We start from the raw sequence: 27889 nt of genomic DNA on the forward strand, positions 1-27889 counted from the left end.
CACTGACCACTCGTGTCCAGCTGGTACCTCAGGTGGTCTTCATTTTCTCATAAGGACCCCACTTTTAACAAAATAACAAAAACATATCTGCGGCATCAGTTTCACTAATAGTCCTCTGAAACAAACAAGAAATCTCAGGATCTTTTTCTCGATTGATGACAAGTAATTATTATTTTGATTAGAATAAAGACAATGAATGGTAAAAAGAGGGTCACTATGATAAATAACTTTTTTTCAAATGAGGTACAAAATAGGTTCATGAAGAAAGAGATAATGACTTCTGATCAGTCTTATCAGAAACTTGATTTCTAAAAGTTGTGCCAGTTTAAAATTTGGAAGTGCTCGTAAGTGCTCAATTTAAATAATTTTTTTACCTGAAGACTGCTGAGTGGAAGACTTGGTGAAAAAAAAAAACTTTATGAGCTAAGGAATAATCAGCAGTTGTACAAGCAGCTTTTTCTAAAGTTTCGACCTTGTGTTCATCAAGGTAGGTCGTAATGTCAGTATGGATGCAAATCTTGAGCTCTTCATCTACAATGAGTTGTCTGAAAATTTCATAATGTTGACCAACTTTCTTGGCTAAGCACAACCTATCAAGTAACTGCTGTTTTACTCTTGCAAATTTGCATGGGCTTGTCCAGTTTCTTTTTTATAGTTCCTATACTTGTGTTTATAAGCCTCTGATACCAACTCATAACTCTTCCAAATGCATTCTTTAGCCAGATCATAATCAGCACTTTGATGTACTGACAGGGAAGTGCATGAGTTTTACCAAAAGGTGCACTTTGTAATAACAGTCCAATGCTGCCTTAGCCATTTCAAATTTTCAGCAATTTTTTAAAATGAGGAAAATATTTATCTACCTCTTTTTCCTTAAAAGTGGGTACTAACTTAATATTCTTAGTAACATCAAAACTTGAATTTGTGTGTAAAGTGGGAAAGTGTTTTCCACTTGCCAACTAATTCTTTTTATTTAAATTGAAAATATCTTTCTTTCTTCTCTCTTTTTCAATCTCTCTATAATTCTCTCTCTACTTTTTCATGTTGCATACTTTTTTGCATTAGCCTATCTTCTCTTTTTCTCTCTATCTCTCTCTCCTCTTTCTGCAACTGCATTTGTCTCCCTCTTTCCGCTTTTTGCAACTGCATTTCTTTTTCTTGAAACTCGAGCTTTCTTAACTCTATTTCATTTTTCTATTTTAATTTCAATTCCATAACTCACAAGTTATAGCCAGATGGAGACTCACTAATCAAATCCAAAGCACTTTAATAAATAAAAAAAACATTATTTTCCACCAAATAATGGACCAAGATATTTTTTATTCTTCCTTTGTTAAAGAAGCCTTTGCCTCAAAAAGTTCATATTTTCTAGCAAGCTGGAGCAATTCATCCTTTTTCAATGAGTCTAGCTGTTCCTGGGCAGGATTTGAAATTATCCACTTTAAATGACATTGTAAAAGCTTGTTGATTTTACAACATATTTCTAAAATGTGTAATAGTACTTGGAAAATTCCCAAACAAAGTGAACTTAAATATTAGAAACAAAGTTTTGTAAAATATTTTAGAAAAATCCGTATCCCAAGGATGAGCCTCCAATTTGCTATTATGACTCCATGGTATTATAACAACAGAAAAGAGTAAGAACCAACAAGCTTTGGAAATTTCAACAATTAATTTATTTCCCTAGAATACAAAGTAAAAATGTAAGAAATAGGAACTGATATTATTGCAAATCAAATCCCAAATAACCCTAGAATTACAGACACAAGTCCTGATGATTAAAGTTCTGAATAAACATTAGTGGAAATCCAAATTAAATCTAATGCTGGAAGTGTTGATGTGCTTGTGGTGGCCCATATAGTGGTGATGTGCCAAAAGTCTTTTGTTGGATCACAATATACAATCCAAGAATATATCCTAATTTGAAACCTCAGGATAAATTGTCATCTCTATTTCCAAGAATGTTAATTCTGAAGTGTACCTTGTATTTCCAGAGAAGAATCACTTGAATTAAATAACTTAAATAAATAAATTCTACCCCTAATGAATTTCATGACACAAGAATAATAAATTAATTCTGCTAAGATCTTAAAGCATGAATAATTATTTTCTAGACAAACAAGATTTTAATAGTCCTCTTCTTTACCTATGGTTATAATTAGTAGTGTCTAAAAGAAAAACCTAATAGAAAGTTTCATTCTGGACAGTTACAGATGTTTACAAGACAAAATCTTAGTTATATTGCTAAAATTATAATATGACATTTAGCAAACAACATGAGTAATTTCCAAAGTTCTAGACTCCGACTGGGATAAACATGTTGTTTACAAAACCAAAATCAATTCAGGTCAGGTAAAAAGAGAACATGATTTTGGACAAGGTCAAGTCCAATAAACAAAGCTATACATGTATATACAAAAAATAATTTATAAATTAGAACATAATTATATCACTGAAATATATTTTGTTATGTCAAAAATTATAAGAAATATTCTGTTCTAGAGGTATGTTTGAACAAATTAATGTGTGTGTGTGTGATTTGGATTTTTAATCTAGCTTTAAAACATTTTCAGTCATATCATTATGATGTCTGCAGTGTGACAGTTTATAGTCATGTCTAGCACTGGAGCATCATGCCGCAGACATGTAGCATGATGTTCCCACTCAGTAACATTATCCTCACACCAGGCTGACCAGTCCTAACACTAAACTCTTAATGCTGAGCACCTAGTGAGACAGCTGTTAGTACCATTTTTATAAGTATTTGGTAGGACTCAGCCGGGGTTCAAACACATGACCTCCTGCATCTGAGGCAGATGCTCTGACCACTAGGCCAGAGGAGCGGTGAACAAATTAATGAACTGATTCATCACACAAGGTACAACTAAGGAAAAAATATGAGGTATCCCTCAAATGGACCAGGGACCATACTGGATGAAAAATATCTGTAGAAATCAATGAAAACTTGGTTTCTTCCTTCATTATTTTTTATTAACTACTGATTACTGAGACCACAAGATATTCCTGAGAAACTCAAACATATAGGAGATAAGGTAAACAAAAATATTTTTTGAGACTTAACATATTTGCAAGAAATACTGGTATGCTTTAAAGAAAAGCCAATGTCATGGACGAAGATCAGTGAAGATACTCTCAAAATATATCCCAATATGGATAAAAACCATAATTACTGTTTTTATTCTTTACTCAGAAGACATACTAATTTAACAGCTCTAGTTATAACCACTAAACTTGTACTCCTTTACTCCTCTGATTAATCTACAACCCTGGATTGATACAAGTTTATTCATACTTGTCCGTGTTTTCATGTCATTACAGGCAGAAACCAGTCATGATCTTTGACCTGAAATTAATGTTTGAGTGCTGAATGTCAAGTTGTTGAATTGCAACTTAATCCAAAATATGGTCAAAATCTATCTGTATATGTAGAAGTCAATGTCCTACTGTAATTTGTTTGCTGAAATGCAACAAAATGCAAAGTATGGTCAAAATCCATGTGCATGTGTAAAAGTCAATGTATTCATAATCTCACTGAAGTAAAAAATTAGTGACTTTTGATTCTGAAGTTCAGTTATTAAATTCATTCATGATAGTTCCAAGATGTATAAAGATACCAAGTTTGATCAAAATTTATTCCTAGCTATGGGTGGCTCCATGAAGCTGATTAGTCTAATGTGCTTGCTTTTACAGATTACTGACATCTCACCTCTGTTGGTGTCAGTTTGAGTCTCTGGCTTGGTCAGCATGAGCATGTGAGAAAGCTTGCCTGTAGCTAATTCCAGCAGATGGTGGTTTTTCGTCCAACAAATATACTGACTGCTATATATAGCCTATCATGTGCTGAATATTAGCATTAGCCCTACAATAGCCACAACAACAAAGTGCAATTATTAATTAAATAGGACCCACTACATATCTAAAAGATGTCCTTCAGTAAAACCTTTATGTTGATAAGATTCAATGAGAATAAAAATTATTTTCATGATGGCTTCTATGGCATTTGTTTAATTTAGGATAAACTATCAACTGTCAGTAGCATCTGTTGTCAAGACAACCATAATTCAGAATGAGCACTGAGATGTTCAAGACTGCCAACACAGTAGCTATATTAATGATCAGATATTGGTTCACATTTATGACCAATTACAGCCACTACCTTACAAATCCAGTCCACTTTAGCTTAAAAGGTCATTTGCCACACTTCTGGCTTTTTTTAATCAATTTAATCTGTTGTTTAGGCAGAAGTAGAAATAGAATGGTCTTTCCTTGTGTTACTTATCATCTTAAACTATGTAACAGGAAAAAGCAAAATCCAACATGTTTTGTTAGATTCATGAAACAATTTATTTAGCAAAAATACAAAAGTGAAAATTAAAAGCAATTTACAGTATTGAGAATTAAACCCAAATAATCTTAAAAGTGCTACCACAAGTTCAAAAGTATAGTGTTCTGAATGAATTCCAATCTTTAATGTGTTTATGTACCAACAGTCTTGATGTATCACAATGATATAATCCAGAATGTCTTTGAATGAATTTACATAAATACGAAAATAGAGTTTTGGTACAAATGTCAATGAGCACTCCATAATTTCAACCAATAAATTAAATAAATACTTCCTCTCAACTTATATCTTAACACAATAGTAAATAAGTCCACAAAATTGAACTCAAGATAGGAATGAATAATTTTGTTTAAAAGACTAATATCAAAACTAAAGACACAATAAAATGACAAGGATGTGGATCAAATGTTCATTTCCAGATCATTCTAAGTTACTTACTTAAATTTTAGTAAACAACATGAAAAAATCAGGTAGTCCCTCAAATTTACATGAGAAAAACCCAAGTATTTTACTTAAATCCATGTAAACATCTCTAAAAAAATGACACGTCAGGCTAGCAAAAACTCAACCCTCAACTATAGCCAAAGGTCAAGCACATAATAAAAATTAAATATACACAACACTTGGACAGATCGATTGGCACCAATTTTTTAAAATTTTTAGTACTTCTGGACTGTTTGTGCATGCTCTTCCAGGGATTAACTACAGAGAGGCTTAGGAGGGTGTGGCCCTGTTATGATTGAGTAAATATTGTCAGAAAAACATTTCACTCTTAATAATGCTTCTTTTCAGATACATTAGCCAATCCTAATATTTTAGAAGAACAGGTAAGAGGAGAATAGTTACATCCCATTACCCCAGATGTGACCCTACCTACCTACCTCCTGTACCCTAACCTACATAAACCAGGTTGAGGTTGTGTCAGATATTGGCTAGGATAAGAACATGGTTTATGCACTGATATTTGAAGCCAAAGTTTTCATTCCTGTGATTCCAGTGCAGGTAGAGTAACTTGCACGATTGCAAAGCTACTAAATAGCCTAGGATGGTAGCCTGCTGTGCTGCTGATATAGACCACACCAGGTCTAAGTCAGCTTTTGGAAGTGAAGGATCTCAGGGGTAACACCAAGATGATGTCATCTCTGACCTGCATATGGCAATTTGAATGATGTCACTTTGAGAGCAGTTGCATGCAAATACTATGCAAGTAGCAACTGCCTAACCTCATGAGCCAATAAGCATAAGAAATGGTCTTGGGTTAGTTCCTTGTTGACTAAGTAGATAACCCATCATATCCAGCACCCAACCTAATACATTCCTTCTTTTAAACAAGCAAGATCTCTCTCTTTTGATTAACTCAATTTGCTTTAGGTACCATTCCAAATGGGTCTTGCAGGTGCGTCTAGGACTAATGGTCCAAAGAAATATGGCTTCACGACAAAGAACTAATTACCCACCAAATGGATCATGTTCTTGGTAATGAATGCAAGACCCATTGTGAATAAAACCCCACTGTGGCAGACAAGAGGTAATCATGAAGGCTCTAGACACTGGCTTGATGGATATCTTACTAAACAGTTTCAGAACCCATGGAAGATTCTGTTTTAAACAATGGCCAAAGCATGCTTGGGTGGCATGAAATAATGTCATATTATATGCCTTGGTGGTGAGAGAGAAGCTGGGTTGAAACTGATTCTTGTCTCTCCATGTCTTGTCATCAGTGGCTGGCCTTAAATCTCAGTTCTCATCAAGGGAAATGGGGTTGGAGGAAGATTTCTAAATTTAGCATGTGACATCTGTCAAGCATCACATTCTGTCTCTGGGGTTCTAGGTATAGTGAAAAAGTCAAAGCAAATACAGGAATGATTTTGTAACATGTAATAAATGAGTAAATTATTTGGTAGAACTGACAATTGCAGTTTAATACTGAGTTCATTTTAAAGTACTATAAACCACAGAGCAAGCAATTATAATGGTGCTGATAAGCTTTTTGTATAAATAAGTTAGAGAAGTGAAGCTTTAATATTCATCTATAGTCAAAGCAGAGCAAGATATTTAAGAAAAATAGCTCAAGTAAACCACTCTAAATTGCAAGAATCACTCAAATGATGAAAAGACACACATGAATCTGGCATTTGTGAGTCTTCAAGGAAAAAGGCACAAGTTGAATATTAACAGATAACTGACAGGATTTGGTTAGCGTTGTGGAAACATAAGTTCAAGTTCAGGTCTGGTCATTTTGGTTGATGGAGACATGAGGACTTATCTCACGAAGGTAAAGCTGGTAAATATGTGAAGGGTACTGGCTTGGCATGTAAGATATGGCTTGGGCTGTAAGATATGGCTTGGGGTGTAAGATATGGCTAGGGCTGTAAGATATGGCTTGGGGTGTAAGATGTGGCTTGTGGTATAGGATATGGCTAGGGGTATAAGATATGGCTTGGGTGTAAGATATGGCTTGGGGTATAAGATATGGCTTGGGTGTAAGATACGGCTTGGTCTGTAAGATATGGCTCGGGGTGTAAGATATGGCTTGGGCTGTAAGATATGGCTTGGGTGGAAGATATGGCTTGGGGTGTAAGATATGGCTAGGGCTATAATATATGGCTTGGGGTGTAAGATTTGGCTTGGGGTATACAATATGGCTAGGGGTGTAAGATGTGGCTTGGGGTATGGGATATGGCTAGGGGTATAAGATATGGCTTGGGGTGTGAGATATGGCTTGGGTGTAAGATATGGCTTGGTGTGTAAGATATGGCTTGGGGTGTAAGATATAACTTGGGGTGTAAGATATGGCTTGGGGTGTAAGATATGGCTTGGGGTGAAAGATATGGCTTGGATTGTAAGATATGGCTTGGGGTGTAACATATGGCTTGGGGTGTAACATATGGCTTGGGGTGAAAGATATGCTATGGCAGTAGAGTGCTAGCATTCAAAAGCAAGATCTCAGTTTCAGCCCCAGTTCAATCATGCATATCTCTCCTATTACAAAGTATCCTATGTATAGTTGTTGTTGTTATAGGGTTTAACGCAATTTTTCAGCACAAGATAGGCTACACATGGTGGCCAGTATAAACAGTGGAGGGGGAACCCATGAAAATCCCAAAAAGAACCACTGACCCACAAGCTACTGGCAAACTTTCTCACATACCCACATTGGCGGAGCCTGAGACTGGAACCCACGCAGATAGAGGTGAGATGGCAGTGATCCATAATGGTGAGCACTTTAGACCACTCGGCCACTTGGGGGCCCCACCATGTATAGGACTTGCAAATACTTTACTACAAAACCTTAATGTTATTGCCACTGCTATTGTTGCTAGAAATGTGATACCTATATCTCAAAGTCTTTGCAAGGGTGAGACAAAAAATTTCTAGGTTTCTCTATGACTATATTAATATGGGCTGTGGTTTATGAAAAAAGCTTTAAGTTCTCTTCAAATTTAAAGATTTCTGATTGAGTGTGAAATAAATCTGTTTGCAAAGTCTGTGATTAATGCATGACACTACATTAATTTGTAAAGCTGATTTTTCATTGGCCATCTTGCTGGAAACTCTGGTCAATGCATGTAAAAGAGGTTCATTTGGCTGTATCTTCATCAGCTCTTCAAATAGAAAGGTCAACATCCAAGATCCTGTATCGGGGTATCTCGGGGCACTTAATCCTGAAATATAAAAAGAGGTTCAACACAACCTTGATATTATTTACCTGGTATACATCTACCAACTAATACAAGAGCAGTGGTCAAGTAGTCTGATTTACAGGATGCTTACTGTAAAATCTGGTCTAATTCTGTCAATGAAGCCGTCTAAAGATTTTCTACATTCTCAGGAACTAGGGCCACTATACATACTTGACAATGGATTGGCATCAATGATATAAAAGAAACTGATGATAGGATGGTTTCTGCCATATGGTCAAATTTTGATGGGCATTATTGAGAAGTTCATGAAAGCAAATGTTGATGAATGATGCAAGATGGAGGGATACAAGGTCATACCATATGCTCACTCAGCCGTATGGTCAGGTGAACTAAAAATAGGACAGAAAATTCTGTATCTTGCTGGCATGCAATGCTAGTAGCTGGTGATGAATTTGTTTTGATCAATAAATAGAATTAGGATCATAGATACTCTGCTGTATTCAAACATTTGTAAAGCAGGGCAGAATTTTGAACCCAAAAGCAAAGCATTGGGTGGGCCAGGGGTACATTCTTTCTAGGTTGCCAGCAAAATGTTATTACTTCTCAAAGTCCTAATTCTTGGGTTTGAATAAAATACTTAATTATTTTATAAAAGAAAATCCCACTCAAAATCAAGTTTTGCGGAATGATTGTAAGTTGATGCCTGAAATAAAATTGCAAAGTCAAGAAGTTTTATCAATCATCAAAGCATTAGGGCGAGAAACATAGCCAATTACTTCTGTGAATGAGCAATGAAATCCAAAAGGTAGAATATGGTCGGTCGAATGCCAGTAATGATGTAACATTAAGTAATATTAAATTCACAGGTAAGATGGGTGTCAAAATAAACCTTGCCTAATTCTTGAAGGTATGTCAAAAATGGATAAAAGTTAGTATATCTGTTTTTACTAAACACGCCTTTAAATGTATGACTTGAAACATTATGTTTATTTTTTAACATTGATATTACTGTAATTTAAAACGTAAGTCAATATAACAGTCAAGACTTTCTAGTGAATTGTGTCACAGATTTTTCATAGTTTGCTTTGTGAATGAATTTTTAGACAATTTGTCAACACACTGTAATACACAAGTTTTCCATTCAACTGTGGGTACTTTTAATAATATTGCTAATAATCGGAACCTTTAGCCAATATTCAAAATGTGGTGACTAATGTGGGCCAGAGAATGGAGAGTTAGTCAATGCCATCAAAAATATAGTGACTAATGTTAAATCAAGCAATAAAAAATGAGGTGAAACTTAATTTATGATTATATAAGGTCTACGGGTGTCCATAAAAATTATTTGTGGTCATTATTATTATTTTTTTTTGTTGTTGCGAAGACCAAATAATAATAATAATAACAATATATATAAAAAATTAATATCCTAGAAATATTGATTTATTTACAGTATTAGGACAAAAGTACCTGTTTGTAGACAACTCATTAACATCAGAGAAATGTAGACCGAATAGCAGTATTATGAATAAAGTACCTGTTTGTAGACAACTCGTTAACATCAGAGAAATGTAGACCGAATAGCAGTATTATGAATAAAGTACCTGTTTGTAGACAACTCATTAACATCAGAGAAATGTGGACTTAATAGCAGTATTATGAATAAAGTGCCTGTTTGTAGACAACTCGTTAACATCAGAGAAATGTAGACCGAATAGCAGTGTTATGAATAAAGTACCTGTTTGTAGACAACTCATTAACATCAGAGAAATGTGGACTTAATAGCAGTATTATGAATAAAGTACCTGTTTGCAGACAACTCATTAACATCAGAGAAATGTGGACTTAATAGCAGTATTATGAATAAAGTACCTGTTTGCAGACAACTCATTAACATCAGAGAAATGTGGACTTAATAGCAGTATTATGAATAAAGTGCCTGTTTGTAGACAACTCGTTAACATCAGAGAAATGTAGACAGAATAGCAGTATTATGAATAAAGTGTCTGTTTGTAGACAACTCGTTAACATCAGAGAAATGTAGACTGAATAGCAGTATTATGAATAAAGTACCTGTTTGCAGACAACTCATTAACATCAGAGAAATGTGGACTTAATAGCAGTATTATGAATAAAGTACCTGTTTGCAGACAACTCATTAACATCAGAGAAATGTGGACTTAATAGCAGTATTATGAATGAAGTGCCTGTTTGTACACAACTCGTTAACATCAGAGAAATGTAGACCGAATAGCAGTATTATGAATAAAGTACCTGTTTGTAGACAACTCATTAACATCAGAGAAATGTGGACTTAATAGCAGTATTATGAATAAAGTGCCTGTTTGTAGACAACTCGTTAACATCAGAGAAATGTAGACCGAATAGCAGTATTATGAATAAAGTACCTGTTTGTAGACAACTCATTAACATCAGAGAAATGTGGACTTAATAGCAGTATTATGAATAAAGTGCCTGTTTGTAGACAACTCGTTAACATCAGAGAAATGTAGACCGAATAGCAGTATTATGAATAAAGTACCTGTTTGTAGACAACTCATTAACATCAGAGAAATGTGGACTTAATAGCAGTATCATGAATAAAGTACCTGTTTGTAGACAACTCATTAACATCAGAGAAATGTGGACTTAATAGCAGTATTATGAATAAAGTACCTGTTTGTAGACAACTCATTAACATCAGAGAAATGTAGACCGAATAGCAGTATTATGAATAAAGTACCTGTTTGTAGACAACTCATTAACATCAGAGAAAAGTGGACCTAATAGCAGTATTATGAATAAAGTACCTGTTTGTAGACAACTCATTAACATCAGAGAAATGTGGACTTAATAGCAGTATTATGAATAAAGTACCTGTTTGTAGACAACTCATTAACATCAGAGAAATGTGGACCTAATAGCAGTATTATGAATAAAGTACCTGTTTGTAGACAACTCATTAACATCAGAGAAATGTAGACCTAATAGCAGTATTATGAATAAAGTACCTGTTTGTAGACAACTCATTAACATCAGAGAAATGTAGACTGAATAGCAGTATTATGAATAAAGTACCTGTTTGTAGACAACTCATTAACATCGGAGAAATGTGGACTTAATAGCAGTATTATGAATGGGGTACCTGATACTACTGGCCACATGATCAGTTCATCATTGAAACAAGCAATCAAGGAAGGTGGAAGCAATGCATGTGCTGTATCATCTTTTCCTATTACATCTTCTGCTGTCTCCTGACAAAATATCTCCTTGTCTCTCTCCTCCTCTTCCTCTGGCACCTGCATGCTTTCCTGCCATGCGCCCTCAGACACCTCTGCAGTAGTAGAAGGTACAAACTTAAGACAATCACCTATATTGATTTTTATGTCAAGACTCTTCCAGTATAGTAGAATCACACAAGATTTTGGCTATTTTTCACAAAATATCCAACATCTGTTAGAATGTGGAGAGCACTGTCATGTGTATGGCTTTAAGGGCATCAATGATGGTTTGACAGTAGCAAATATTCATTTTAATGGCTGTTGTTGCTAACATATCTTTGATACATTTTTTTATTGTCCCTTCTTTTCCAATCTATCAATCACTTACTCCACTTCCCAACACCTTTTCCAATCTATCAATCACTTACTCACCTTCCTAATGCCTTTTCATATCAATCAATCACTTACTCCCCTTCCTAACACCTTTTCCTATCAATCACTTATCCTGATCCTAACAACTTTTTCCCATCTATCGATCACTTACTCCCCCTACTAATCTATCAATCACTTACTCCCCTTCCTAACACCATTCCCATCTATCAATCGCTTATTCCCCTTTCTAACACCATTCCAATCTATCAATCACTTACTCTCCTTCCTAACACCATTCCCATCTATCAATCACTTACTTTCCTTCCTAACACCATTCCAATCTACCAATCACTTACTCCCCTTCCTAACACCATTCCCATCAATCAATCACTTATTTTCCTTCCTAACACCTTTTCTCATCTATTAATCACTTACTTGACTGCTGCATTGGCCTAAGTGGTTAGAGCATCTGCCTTGGATGCAGTAGGTCTTGGGTTTGAACCACAGCCAAGTCATACCAAAGACATAAAAATGGTACAAACAGCAGCCCCACTTAGCACTCTGCATTAAGATGTTAGTATTAGGACTGGTTGTTCTAGTGTCAGGATAGTGTGACTGGAGCATGATTGGTTCATGTCTGTGGCATGATACACCCAGGACTAGACATCACTATAGACTGATGCACTGCAGACATCATAGCATAATGATTGAAACATTGTTAAAGCTACATCAAAATTCCAAATCACACACACACACACACACACACACACACACACACTCAATCACTTACTCCCTTTGAGAGCTGGGTGTTATATTCAAGAGGAAATCATGAACTAGAACTCAACACTTGCTGCTGGTTGTGGGGCTTATTAATTGACAGGAACGGTATGGAATAAACCTAAAACAATACAGAGCCTAATACTTCATATAAAAGACTAGAAGTAGTTACAAATGAAACAAATACAATACACAACCCACACACCAGCATTACATAATTTTAGCACAATAAAATATAAATGGTGTCTTACCAGACTCAAAAGTAGAAGCATTAAAATTCTTTCAAATTATGACAATTGCCTGCCTTCACTCACATGAAAGAGAAGCACTATTCATATGTAAGACTGGAATGACTCAAGGTGTTGTCTGTCCAAAATCAAGGAGAGGAATGCAAGAAGATTTGGTCAGCTTGGCAGGGGAATCTATCTTAGTGCCCCATCATGCACTGTGATCGATCGCTCACTCAGTCACTCACTCCTAACAAACACACACCTTGACATCACAAAAGAAACTGTAAACATTGCAAAAGACTATAGGTTAGCTAAATATAGCTTGCTAATGTGTAATTTGGTTAAGTTTTGCATCCACCAGCAACAAATTGGTATATAACACCTGACCTGGGTCACACCATCTATCAATTACTACTCCTCTTCCATCTTTCAATAACTTACTCTCCTTCCTATCACCTTTTCCATCTCTCAATCACATACTCCCCTTCAAAACACCTTTTCCCATCTGTCAATCACTTACTTCCCTATCAAATATCATTTCCCCTCTATCAATCACTTACTCCCCTTCCAAACATCATTTCTGATCTATCACTGATGCCCTTCTCCATTTCAAACACCATTTTCCATCTAGCAATCACTTACTACCCTTCCTAATCCCTTTCCTAATCTATCAATCATTTTCTCCTATTCCTAATGCAATTTCCAATCTATAATCACTTAGTCCCCTTCCTAACACCTTTCCCATATAACAATCACTTACTCTCCTTCCTAACATCAATCTCCCTCTATCAATCACTTACTCCCCTTCCTAACACCATTTTCCATCTATCAATCACTTACTCCCCTTCCTAACACCATTTTCCATCTATCAATCACTTACTCTCCTTCCTAACACCATTTTCCATCTATCAATCACTTACTCCCCTTCCTAACATTTTGTCCCATCTACCAATCACTTACTCTCCTTCCTAACACCTTTTCCCATCTATCAATCACTTAATCTCCTTCCTAACACCTTTTCCCATCTAGCAATCACTTACTCCTCTTTCTAACATCTTTTCCCATCATAGATTGATTTAAATTCTAACACAAGAGTATGTTCCACTGTGGTAAGTGTAAAAACTGATATTTTGAATGGGAGATTATATCCAGCAAGAGTCATCATAAAGATCAGCATTGAAAATACCAGCAATACATGTAAACTCATCATTGGTAACATTGAATTTCCAGTTACTGACTTTGGCAAATTTGAATGACTCAACCCTTATCTCACTGCTAATGTATTTGTTTGGGATAAAAGGCTTGCAACCCATTTCATTATCCCCACATGCATGCAGGCAGTTTAATACTGACTTGTTATTAATGCATGATTCAGAGTCCAGGAACCATTATGTGTGGATCAAAAATGTCACATGAAAGTTATACCAACATAGCAAATTCCAGGGTAAGAAATTTCCATACAGACCATGACTTTTATTGCAGTGGGATCTGATCAGTCAAAAACCACAGCACACAATTATGCCGGAACCTGGTAAAAACATTTTGAAGTTTACAGTGATGCAATGAAAAATGAAAGTACCTTATATCATCTATGTGAACTCTGAATGCTTAAATGTTCGAGTGGGAGACATGTTCGAGCCCATATCTGCTTCCCCAAATGATGGTTCCAACAACCATACACTAAATGCAACACAAGCTACCAAACAAGTCACATCCCTGGCACATAATACTAATACTAATAATAATAATAATAATAATAATAATAATGAAGACTTTGTATAGCACCTAATCTTTAGAAGCTCTAAGCGCTTTACAACATTTACAACTGTACATATAGAGGAGCTGCACACAGCTCATGCAATTTACAGTTGCGAATTAAACTAAGAAAAAATTCCTGCGGTGTTTAAAAGTGTGGATATGATGGCAAACAGTAGCATCAGTGTCAAAGGCACCAAAAGGTGTAATTCCAGACTGCACTCATCTTCCACATTGGAAAACAGTCATACACATACAGGAATGTGAGAAACTATTATTCTTGCCCACCACATGTATTATTTTGCATCAAAAACAGTGCAGGATAAAACCATACTGTGTACCAGCTGTACATTACAATATGTGTACCATCTGTACATTGCAATATGTGTACCATCTGTACATTGCAATATGTGTACCATCTGTACATTACAATATGTGTACCATCTGTACATTACAATATGTGTACCATCTGTACATTGTAATATGTCTACCATGTGTGCATTGTAATGTGTACCATCTGTACATTACAACATGTGTACCATCTGTACATTACAACATGTGCACCATCTGTACATTACAACATGTGTACCATCTGTACATTACATGTGTACCATCTGTAAATTACAACATATGTACCATCTGTACATTACAACATGTGTACCATCTGTACATTACATGTGTACCATCTGTACATTACAACATGTGTACCATCTGTACATTACAACATGTGTACCATCTGTACATTACAACATGTGCATCATCTGTACATTACATGTGTACCATCTGTACATTACAACATGTGTACCATCTGTACATTACAATATGTGTACCATCTGTACATTAAAATATGTGCATCAATGACATATATATTAAGTGAACTCCATCATACTGATAGGCACGAACTTATCTGCCCCTTGGGTTATCTGCCCCTTGGATTCACCGAGTTCCTACACCTTTTGAAAGAAAATTGTACAGGTCTTTCCCATGTTTTTTTTTCTGGATGAAATTGTTTTCAACATTCATGCATCACCCTTATTGAATGGAATGGTATCAACAACAAAGTGGTTTCGAAATGTACATTTTTTAAAATCAAAAACTGTCTTTAGATTCTCATATAACACCTGAATTAGGACATAAGACCATGTATTAACTACAGCATCAGAAACAGCAGTAACTATTGAAATTCATATAAATTTGCATGTAATTTATTTAAATTTACAAAATAAATGTTACCTTTTCTTTACTTAACTGTTTGTGTGAAGAAAGGTTTTCTTTAATTTAGAAACATGCTTTTCTTCTATTTGGACACAAAGTCTTAAAAATTAAATACTTCTGCAAGAGAAAGACTACATTTTGTTTATATATTAAAAATGCCCATATCATCATTGCCCCAACATCTACTCTCAGTATAATCTGACTGGACCATATACTGAATGTGATAATCATCAAGGAAGTCCAGTGAAAACTATCAAATATTACACAGAGATTTATCACAAATTCATTAACTTTACATACAGTAAGGAAACCTGCTGTTGTCACTATAAGTTTTCATATGTTCTACACAAATGAAAGTACAGATGTGAAACTGACTATGTGGTAGCCAGTTTACTTGATTAGTCCACTTGCTTGAGTTCTTCAAATGGCTATACAATTTTTTAATGCAAGCACTCAAGTAATCCATAGAGCAATTGTTACCTAAACTGACTGAAGAGTTCCACAACCCTCAAAAGTTATGGTGAAAACTTGATAAAGTTAACTCTCAACTGGTTAATGATGACTCAATTATCTATTTAGTGATGACAGGCTGCTGAAAATTCTTGGTTTTCCAAAATTTAAGGGCTTTTCCCAGTTGGAAACAAAACCTATTCTTTCCCCAATTATTTCTAATTTCATGGCAGCATGGAAATCCTAGGTTAGACAAACTTATCTAGCCTAGGAGAAACTGTGAATGTCACTATAAAAATGTAATATCTTGAGTTAACCATTAAAACAAACAAGCTACAATCATGCAGTTCATCAATCTGCATAAGATCTATCAAAAGCTTAATCAGCTATAAAACAAGTCCTTTTGAGACCCTTGCACATCCACTGTAACAAACAGAATTCAAACAGTTACTACATAACAGCTATAAGACAAGTCCTTTTGAGACCCTTGCACATCCACTGTAACAAACAGAATTCAAACAGTTACTACATAACAGCTATAAAATAAGTCCTTTTGAGACCCTTGCACATCCACTATAACAAACAGAATTCAAACAGTTACTACATAACAGCTATAAGACAAGTCCTTTTGAGACCCTTGCACATCCACTGTAACAAACAGAATTCAAACAGTTACTACATAACAGCTATAAAACAAGTCCTTTTGAGACCCTTGCACATCCACTGTAACAAACAGAATTCAAACAGTTACTACATCACAGCTATAAAACAAGTCCTTTAGAGACCCTTGCACATCCACTGTAACAAACAGAATTCAAACAGTTACTACATAACAGCTACTATAAAACAAGTCCTTTTGAGACCCTTGCACATCCACTGTAACAAACAGAATTCAAACAGTTACTACATAACAGCTGTAAAACAAGTCCTTTTGAGACCCTTGCACATCCACTATAACAAACAGAATTCAAACAGTTACTACATAACAGCTATAACACAAGTCTTTTAGAGACCCTTGCACATCCACTATAACAGAATTCAAACAGTTACTACATATCAGCTATAACACAAGTCCTTTAGAGACCCTTGCACATCCACTATAACAAACAGAATTCAAACAGTTACTACATAACAGCTATAAAACAAGTCCTTTTGAGACCCTTGCACATCCACTATAACAAACAGAATTCAAACAGTTACTACATAACAGCTATAAAACAAGTCCTTTTGAGACCCTTGCACATCCACTATAACAAACAGAATTCAAACGGTTACTACATAACAGCTATAAAACAAGTCCTTTTGAGACCCTTGCACATTCACTGTAACAAACAGAATTCAAACAGTTACTACATAACAGCTATAAAATAAGTCCTTTTGAGACCCTTGCACATCCACTGTAACAAACAGAATTCAAACAGTTACTACATAACAGCTATAAAACAAGTCCTTTAGAGACCCTTGCACATCCACTATAACAAACAGAATTCAAACAGTTACTACATATCAGCTATAACACAAGTCTTTTAGAGACCCTTGCACATCCACTATAACAAACAGAATTCAAACAGTTACTACATAACAGCTATAAAACAAGTCCTTTAGAGACCCTTGCACATCCACTGTAACAAACAGAATTCAAACAGTTACTACATAACAGCTATAAAACAAGTCCTTTAGAGACCCTTGCACATCCACTATAACAAACAGAATTCAAACAGTTACTACATAACAGCTATAAAACAAGTCCTTTAGAGACCCTTGCACATCCACTGTAACAAACAGAATTCAAACAGTTACTACATAACAGCTATAAAACAAGTCCTTTAGAGACCCTTGCACATCCACTATAACAAACAGAATTCAAACAGTTACTACATCACAGCTATAAAACAAGTCCTTTAGAGACCCTTGCACATCCACTATAACAAACAGAATTCAAACAGTTACTACATAACAGCTATAAAACAAGTCCTTTAGAGACCCTTGCACATCCACTATAACAAACAGAATTCAAACAGTTACTACATAACAGCTATAAAACAAGTCCTTTTGAGACCCTTGCACATCCACTGTAACAAACAGAATTCAAACAGTTACTACATAACAGCTATAAAATAAGTCCTTTTGAGACCCTTGCACATCCACTGTAACAAACAGAATTCAAACAGTTACTACATAACAGCTATAAAACAAGTCCTTTTGAGACCCTTGCACATCCACTGTAACAAACAGAATTCAAACAGTTACTACATAACAGCTATAAAACAAGTCCTTTAGAGACCCTTGCACATCCACTGTAACAAACAGAATTCAAACAGTTACTACATAACAGCTATAAAACAAGTCCTTTTGAGACCCTTGCACATCCACTGTAACAAACAGAATTCAAACAGTTACTACATAACAGCTATAAAATAAGTCCTTTTGAGACCCTTGCACATCCACTGTAACAAACAGAATTCAAACAGTTACTACATAACAGCTATAAAACAAGTCCTTTAGAGACCCTTGCACATCCACTGTAACAAACAGAATTCAAACAGTTACTACATAACAGCTATAAAACAAGTCCTTTAGAGACCCTTGCACATCCACTGTAACAAACAGAATTCAAACAGTTACTACATAACAGCTATAAAACAAGTCCTTTTGAGACCCTTGCACATCCACTGTAACAAACAGAATGACATGGTGGATCATGAAATCCTTTTGAAGAAACTGAAAATCTACCAGTGTGATGAAAGAACAATTAGATGGTTTACTTCATACTTAAATGAGAGAACACAACATGTTTACATAAATAATGTTCCGTCTGAACCTGAGACAATTAGATATGGAGTACCACAAGGCTCAATTCTAGGTCCACTACTATTCATTTTATTTATTAATGACCTACCACTTTTACTAAGAGACTCAATATCATCTACAGATCTCTATGCAGATGACACAACATTGTCAGACATCCAAAACACAAAGCATGAGCTCGAAATTTCTTTACAGAATGCACTAAACAAACTGAGACATTTTTTAACAAAGTTTTTTGACACTGGTGGGATAGAGAAACATACCTCCTTTGAGATTTTACTGCTGCAGAACTTTTTCAGTTCATTAAAGTTGTTTTCTATCACTGGCTCTTTTAACTTTGTGGTAATGTTGATGAAAACATTTGCAATGTCAGTTTCATCAGTGACTATGGTGTCATTTACCAGAAGTGAGTGAATTTTATTTGTCTGTTTTTTGTGCGTTCCTCCAGTGAGTTCATTGAAGACTTTCCAAATGGAGTTTGTGTTGCTCTTTTTGTTTTCAAGTAATGATTGATAATAAGTTTTTTTAGCTTTTTTGAATATACTTGTTATTTTATTTCTCCATACTTTATATTGTGCATGGTTTTCCATAGCCTTAAATTTGTATCGTGTTTTCATAGCATCTAGGATTTCAGTAGTAAGCCAATTAGGTTGAAAATCAGTCTTTACTCGATGTACTTTCAGTGGTGCATGCTTAGATACTACATCCATAAATAAGTCAGTCCACACCCTCATGGCTTCATCTATGTCATCCAAATTTTGGATCATACTCCATGGAACTTTATATAGGTCATTGAGAAATTGTTCTTCATTAAAAGTTTTGAACGATCTGTAAGTGATCGTTTTATGTGTATTTTTCTTATTTTTCTTGCATTTAACCTTTCTTGTCAAAAAAGTAGGATAGTGGTCACTAAGACCAACATTTGGTACATTAACACAAGCCACATTGTCTGGTAGATTAGTATAAATGTGATCAATAAGAGTGCTTGATTTTTCTGTTACCCTTGTAGGCTCATTTACCAGCTGGTCTAGGCCTAATGATTCAGTTGTTCCTTATTTGAGTATTGAGAAGGTCCTTATTTATATCTCCGAGTATATATGTTTCTTTCTCCTGTGCTAGAACACTTTCTATTTGTTTCAAAAAGTTATCATTCCAAAATGCTTTGGAGGAAGGTGGTCTATAAATGAAAACAGCTAGTAAAGATTGATAGATTTGAGGTTCAAATTCAAAAAGCATTACTTAAGGAAGATTTAGAAATTATCATATTAGGTGATTTTAACATTGACTATATGAAAACTCCACCATTAACATGGATAAGTAGCTTTGAAACTTACAACTTTACTCAATTAATTAACACCCCAACTAGAGTAACGGATAAAAGTGCTACTATCATTGATCATATCTATACTAATAAACCTGAAAACGTAAGTGAAATTAAGGTACCAGTGTATGCACTGAGTGACCACTACCCAGTCTGTATAACTAGACATGTTCCGAAATCATCTAAAAATGGCCAACACATTGAAATTCAATACAGGGACTTCAAACAATTTGATGAGGAAATGTTCTTAAATGATTTAGTTTGCAAACCTTTCCAATCAGTCTGCACTATAGCTGATGTCAACACTGCCTTGGACAAATGGTATCAGATGTTCAATGCAGCCTTAAACAAGCATGCCCCAATTAAAACAAAAAGGGTTAAACACCAAATTACACCCAAGTGGATCACCCCTGAGATCAATGAGGCTAGGCACCTAAGAGATAATTTCCACAAGAAAAAAGACATCAAAAGCTATAGAAAGTGGAGAAATAAAACTAAGCACCTGATAGATAAGGCAAAAGAGAACTACTATAAACAGGCTATTAATGAAAGTAAGAGTACCAAAACATTGTGGAAGCATCTAAAAGAGCTGAACCCACGCAAGAACAGTTGTCTTCCCCCTAGACTTAAGCAAAATGATGATATAGCAACATCTGTACAAGACATTGTGGAAATGTTCAACAATTTCTTCATAAGCATCTCCAGTAAGAGTATTCAGAACCAGACTAATATCCCAATTGAACTTGATGCTCTTCTATTATTTATAAAAGCTAAAATTCCTGATGATAATTATTTTTCAATAGCTAATGTTAGTGAAGCTGATGTTTTTGATATGCTAATTAAGGTTAATATTAATAAATCCTCTGGATTGGATGGTATTGGTCCACGAATTCTTAAAATTGCCGCACCAGTAATAACAAAGTCACTAACGCATATCATAAATTTAAGTTTAATGAGTGGTAATTTTCCAGAAACACTGAAATGTGCAAAGGTTACACCTATCTTTAAGAAAGGAGAAAAGGAGGATCCAGGAAATTACAGACCAATATCAATTCTACCTGTATTGTCAAAACTATTTGAAAAGCATGTAGCCATTCAGGTCTATAAATTTTTCGAAACATACTCTCTATTTCATAAAGCTCAATCAGGATTTAGAAAGTACCACTCGTGCCAAACAGAACTTACCAAATTAATTGATCTTTGGCTGAAGGAAATGGATAATGGACATATGACTGGGATTGTTTTCCTTGACTTCAAGAAAGCCTTTGATCTTGTTGATCATGAAATTCTGCTGCAAAAGTTGAACTGTTACAGATTTGACAATCCTTCTTTAAACTGGTTTAGATCATACCTAAACCAAAGGTCTCAACAAGTAAGCATTGGCAATATTAGCTCTCAAACTCGCACTATTCATTCAGGAGTCCCTCAAGGCTCAGTTTTGGGCCCTCTCCTCTTCCTTATCTATATCAATGATCTACCATTAAATAATGAATCCACAAACACAGATTTGTTTGCAGATGATGCAACTTTGTATACATCTAGTTCTGATACTGAAGTTATCCAAATGAAATTAAACTCAGACCTTATCAGAGTCCAAAACTGGGCACAACAAAATAGGATGATAATTAATGAAGGTAAAACAAAATGTATGATTTTAGGGACATCACAAAAGCTACACAAATCAGGGAACCCAAAACTGTCTCTTGCAATAAATAATCATCCATTAGAAAATGTCAAACATGAAAGGCTTGTAGGTGTGTCTGTAGATAATAATTTATTATGGAATGACCATATTGATAAGCTTTGTAAAACACTGTCATCCAAAATTGCCCTTCTCAGCAGAATCAAGAAATATTTACCTATGGAAACTCGCAGTCTATACTACAAGTCATATATTCTTCCAACAATGGATTATTGTTCTAATGTATGGGGAAACTGTGCCAAATCTGAGCTTGACAGGATTTATAAACTTCAGAAACGAGCAGCACGTGTAATTTTAGATGCATCTGTTGATCATCCCTCAAAAGCATTATTTACAGAACTCAAATGGTTCACAATATATGACAGGATAGATTTTCACAAGGCAGTTCTTTTATATAAATGTCTACATGGAACTGCACCAGAGTATCTTCAAGACTTATTCAGGCCTTTTTCAGCACAATACCAGTTGAGATCAATATCACATGGAAACCTTCTAATACCAAAACCAAGAACAGAGCAATTTAAAAAGAGTTTTCAATACTCTGGTACAGTTCTGTGGAATAAGCTTCCACTACATGTAAAATCTGCTGAAAATATTAGAGTATTTAAGAAAAGATATCATGAGCATGTATGTGTTTCTAACAGATAATGGAATTTAGTATTTTAACACTAAACATGTTAAAATAAACAGTAATTATTGCCATCTTCATATAATGTGCATTGTTATACTCTCCTTAAGAGGGCCTCAAGGGAGAATAGTCCTTGACTAATGAGTCACCCTCTATAAATAAAGCATTATTATTATTATTATTATTATTATTATTAATTCAAACAGTTACTACATAACAGCTATAAAACAAGTCCTTTTGAGACCCTTGCACATCCACTGTAACAAACAGAATTCAAACAGTTACTACATATCAGCTATAACACAAGTCTTTTAGAGACCCTTGCACATCCACTGTAACAAACAGAATTCAAACAGTTACTACATATCAGCTATAACACAAGTCTTTTAGAGACCCTTGCACATCCACTATAACAAACAGAATTCAAACAGTTACTACATAACAGCTCATTCTCACCAACATCCACTGTGGGGTAATTTGTTTTCCATTTATAAAGTTTTGTTAAAAATGACATTTTAGTTTGTATTTAAATTCTTGGATGTGCCTGGCGCATCTGTTTAAAGATGGAACAGCCCAATAATAACAAAATGTACAGAAAAAATAATAGGAAAGCGTAATAATTAGCACAAAAAAGCACACAGAGAATAATGAGAAAACCCCAAAATTAGCACAAAAAATACACAGTTAATAATGGAATAACTCAATAATTAACACAAAAAAGTACACAAAGAATACTGATGGCTTGAAGGATTCAAGTCATACAAATTTACATACTGATCAAAATGATGTACATAACATAAGTTAAAGATTGTTTTTTTTCTTACACCCTGTCAATATCACCATCACCTATGTTTAACTAATTAAAAATAAACTTCTAACAAATTGTTGATAATGTTATCACTGCTGCCACTATCCAGCTGGCAAAAGTGAGGCCTTATGATTTGCCATTTTCTAAAGGAGGCAAGGCAACACCTGTACTCCAGTTTGATAGATACAAGGCAACAACTGTACTACAGTTAGATAGTTAAAAGGCAACAACTGTACTCCAGTTGGATAGATACAAGGCTTGCTCACCCCATGTTCCAAATGCCCTCCCCTATGCACACTCTGCTCTTCTGGGACTCTCCCTCCCTAAACATTCCTCAGAAAACTTTTTATTTATTTAATATATTTGCAATTTATCCAACATACATACTGAAATGTGATTCTGTCTGCTTTCAATTTCTAGAATGAAGTTCTAAATTTCATAATGAGCAGTATACTTTAAAGGCCTTCAGTTGCAAAACAATAAATGTCCATTTTGTCCAAATAGTGCACTTCTGTTAAAAAAGTATCCTGTACAGTGCTCCTCTTGTTGTCCCTACTGTATAACATTCCTTCCTGAAGAAGTGCACCAAGTATTACTGGAGACATTGAATTAAATTCCTAGCACAGTCCTTACCTTTATCTTGACCCTTCCAAGCCTCAGTGGATTCCTGTCTTGGAAATGCATCAAGGTGGATGGCAGCAATTCCCTCAGACACCTTGCTTTGATCAGTGGCAGACTCAGATTCATGCAACACTAGGACTTTATGCCCCAAATCTTCTTTGGGGTGACCTTCGGATGACCTGCAAGCCTAAGATAATTCACATCTTTTCAATAATCATACATTGCTTTCCAGATGTGTCTCTAGTTCTACATTTATTATTTTATCAAACCTGAAATAAAATTATTCCATTTGGGATTAGTTTTATTCTGAAAAGTTAGGTATTTCGTATACATACAAACCAAAAACTGTTGGTAGACTTAACATTGCCCAATATCATCTCCACACATGAGTCCACACTCACATAAACTTCACCATGCATACTTTAAAGAAAATATCTTTTAAGTTTCTGTGTTTAAAGTCCATTAGACAGTGAACATTTTTGCACAGGTAGGGGCTGAAGGTATCTTGGCACTCATTAAGAATGGATGGTACTGTTGTTCAAACTTTCTCCATCATCTTGTAGAGTATTTCTTTGCATAGAAAATAATCTTCCTGCATCTACATTGCTGCGAGGGAGTGGCAAACATGCTCAGTGGTGTTCCTATGCTGATGGATGTGATACACTCCAAAATGACTAATGTTGATATGGTTTTTTATTTGGACATGTATATTGGTGTTAAAAAAATGTGTTTAGGTGTTTCTTTTTCAAAGATCATTGAAAATCATGATTTTCTAACATGATGTGTCAAGGGGAGCAAAAAATCATATTTTCACATGACATGGTATGAGTTACTAAACAACCAATACAGAGATAGAAATTTTTACTAGTTACCAGCCTATGTATTGAAATCCTATGGGACTCCTTGTATTGAAATCCTATGAGACTCTTTGTACTAAGATCATATGGGACTCTTTGAATTGAAATCCTATGGGACTATTGGTATTGAAATCCTATTGAATTCTTTGTATTAAAATCCCATGGCATTCTTTGTATTGAGATCCTATGGGACTCACTGTATTGAAATCCTATGGGACTCATTGTATTGAAATCCTGTGGTACTCTTTGTATTGAAATCCTGTGTGATTCTTTGTATTGAAATCCAGTGGAATTCTTTTTGTTGAAATCATGTGAGATTCTTTTCTTCGCCATGTGAAAACATCCATCCATGCATCCATCCATTACCCATATGCTATCAAAGAAACAGGAATAATATTATATAATCCATATGTATAGTCCAGACTGCATATGCATATATAATGACCTTGAACTCTACCAAAACCATTAGGGCCATATGCATGAAAATGTGTTTGTGTGTGTGCTGGGGTTTGAACCAGAATTTACAGAACACTGGGTCCTTCATCTCTTTGTGAGAACACAATTATCTCAGACATGCTTGAAGGCCCTCTTTATTATTTTGAGGCAGCAGCCTAAAGTGGATCATGAGTGCAGGGATGGCAGAGGGAATTTGGCAATTGCAACAGGTAAGAATTACATCACTGAAATTAGACTTACCCCACCCTCAAATTACTTTAATATCAGTAATACCATACATGTTGATATTGCACAGCTGAATTTGTCAGTTTGGTGCGGAGGTCTGATGAACCCTAAAGTGGCCAATAAAAAACACCCCACCAAGAATAGTCACCCTCACAGAAGAGCAGAAGACTACTGCAGGATGGAATCCACATGGGCCATGTCCTGAGCAACAATGACTGGGCCCACTGAGAAAATGCCTTTGCTTTGACTGGCTAATGAGCAAAAGTAAAAGGAGGAAAATTCAGCTTTCACCACATTCTCCAAATATGAATGAAACTGGACCATAAGGCAGCAATGGGCTTTAATTTTAGTGATAGACAGGTCCCAATCAGTAAAAGACTCATAGGCTCTCTTGATAAGTTAATGCAATCCACCTAGAAATGATGGAAGCTGAAATAACTGCTGAACCTTAAATGGGTAGGTAAAGATGTTTCCTACCCTTCCTTCTCCCTTAAAAGGCTACCAAGTAAAAACATAGAGCCCTAACTGGACATACAAGTCTATCTTGGCATCCCCTGAATAAATATGGCTGAAACTGGGGATCTCAATCAGGAGTGGAGCAAATGATGAAAGCTGGCTTTCTGCTAAAAAAAACCCTGGTTGTAAAAGGATATAAACTGACTCATATTTCCCAATGAACCTGACAAGTCTTGCTCTATGGATAGGGCAGGAGCTTGCTCCTTTATCTCGAGGACCAGGGATTCCCCAAGGGTTGCTCAACTTCCAGTGCTTAATACCAGCATGGACAGAAAATTTTGGTACAAGGCTAAATTTTACCTGTATAAATGCCATTCATTGAGTATCATCAATGCACAGTTTATCATTACCGTAAAGTACAGAAAATTATGTTGTAAACAATACTTTAGAGAAAGAAAATGAAATGAATGCATTTGTGACCCTTACAGGATCTGAGTTGATAATAAATCAACATCGTTACAGTTGTATAATCCCTAGTCTGAGTTTCATCTGACAGTGGTGGTGTAGACCTAGCAAACTATATGCATAAAGTGTTTACAATTTTAGCGGATTGGTTCAAGTAAATGCCTTTAACTACAGCATTGCTTATAGATCACATGACCTATGGTCATCCATAAATAGAAAGCAGCCAAATCCAAACCAAGCCAGCCCCTTGGCAAACAAACACAAATACCTTAGTTATTAATTTGCTTTGAATAAAATCAAAAGAAAGCTTGGATTACCAAGTATGGTCCAGAAATAAGGGACCTTTAGTATTTATTGCTTCAAGCACCAGCAATTAGTCAAACACAACAGCACCAGAAGGAAAGTTGGCTTATCTGTTTCATGGCTTCAGGCATTGTTTCGACAGCAACTACACACAACGAGACTGGCTTCTAGGCTCCCTCACTTGGTAAGCAACAGCAACAATCCAATACTATGTTTCAGTAATTTGATAACCTTAGGAATTCTGGCCCTAACTGTATGTTGTCAAGTTTAACAGATCAGGAAAGCAGAAGTATACCACATGTATATACCATTATAACTGACCTGAATCCATCAAAGAAATAAGTTGACTCTTCTTATGGTGCTATGGTGCTGTTGTCAGTCAGTGATCAAAGTCTAATGGGACATAAGACTACGATTGCATGAAAACAATAGATAAGCTTCTAACGATTTTGATGATGAGACTATTAACTTTCAGGTCTTAAAACACATTTTACAGTTTGTTGGTACACAAATACAGTCTCATCTTGTTCTTAGGTAGAATGACAAATTTCACCAGTAAAAACTGTTATATACCAGTGTTATGGAAATCTCTGCAGGCACACAAGAAAACTGTCTTGAGGGTAAGATACCCAAAGGAAGCTTCATCAAAAGGTTCATAGACTGGTTATTTAATGACCACATGACACAAGAGCACTTCCATTTAGCCACTGGCGAGTGAGACACTTTGTCTCGGCAATTCAAAATATTGTCTGATCAGGTCTGTTAAGAGAAAATCCATCCTGATGGCAAGGCATTTCAAAATTTTAGTGTGTTGGAAAGGGGTGCTCAATAGTCCTTAATAGTCAAAACTGAGCATTGTTTCTCTTTGAAAAGGAAGGGAAGAAAATTGGCTACTGTACTCACAGCTACGATTGAAATGTTTTCTGCTATACCAACATCAAGATATTCTTCATTTGGCGTCATATGCTTTAGAGGTTAATCTTGTCCTGTACTGAATGATGCAATTGGCAACTTGACTAACTAAATATATCTTTTCTTTACAGAGAGATTATTTGAGACGAGCCAGGCATAAAGGTGGAGAATCTGTGGGCTGTTGTGTTGGAGGGAGACCCTGTGCTGTGACAGAAGATCCCTCCTTTGAGGTAAGGTCCTGGCAGGGTCCACCAGTAGATCAAAAAGATCACTGATTGCAGGGCCACAAAGGGGCAC

General features: G+C 35.5%; 1 protein-coding gene across 1 annotated transcript; it reads right to left on the reverse strand.

The window, feature by feature from the left end:
* Positions 1-1653: 1653 nt before the first annotated feature.
* On the reverse strand, positions 1654-26092 carry LOC149806195 (uncharacterized). Its single transcript, XM_089951110.1, has 3 exons — positions 23931-26092; positions 11156-11344; positions 1654-8031 (listed from the first exon to the last, which is right to left on the reverse strand). Exons 2-3 carry the CDS (start codon positions 11313-11315, stop codon positions 7793-7795), a joined length of 399 nt encoding a protein of 132 aa, XP_089807236.1. The 5' UTR covers positions 11316-11344; positions 23931-26092; the 3' UTR covers positions 1654-7792.
* Between the last annotated feature and the right edge of the window lie 1797 nt (positions 26093-27889).

The sequence above is a fragment of the Sinohyriopsis cumingii genome, chromosome 2, assembly GCF_028554795.1.
Source record: "Sinohyriopsis cumingii isolate HCF-2022 chromosome 2, ASM2855479v2, whole genome shotgun sequence".
NCBI lineage: Eukaryota > Metazoa > Mollusca > Bivalvia > Unionida > Unionidae > Sinohyriopsis > Sinohyriopsis cumingii.

Excerpts from the sequence above, each read along its gene's own strand:
- LOC149806195 (XM_089951110.1), bottom strand. The coding sequence starts at position 11,315 with ATGCAGGTGCCAGAGGAAGAGGAGGAGAGAGACAAGGAGATATTTTGT. Across the intron at positions 8,032-11,155 it reads CATGTGGCCAGTAGTATCAG|GATTAAGTGCCCCGAGATAC; the intron begins GTACCCCATTCA and ends TTTATATTTCAG.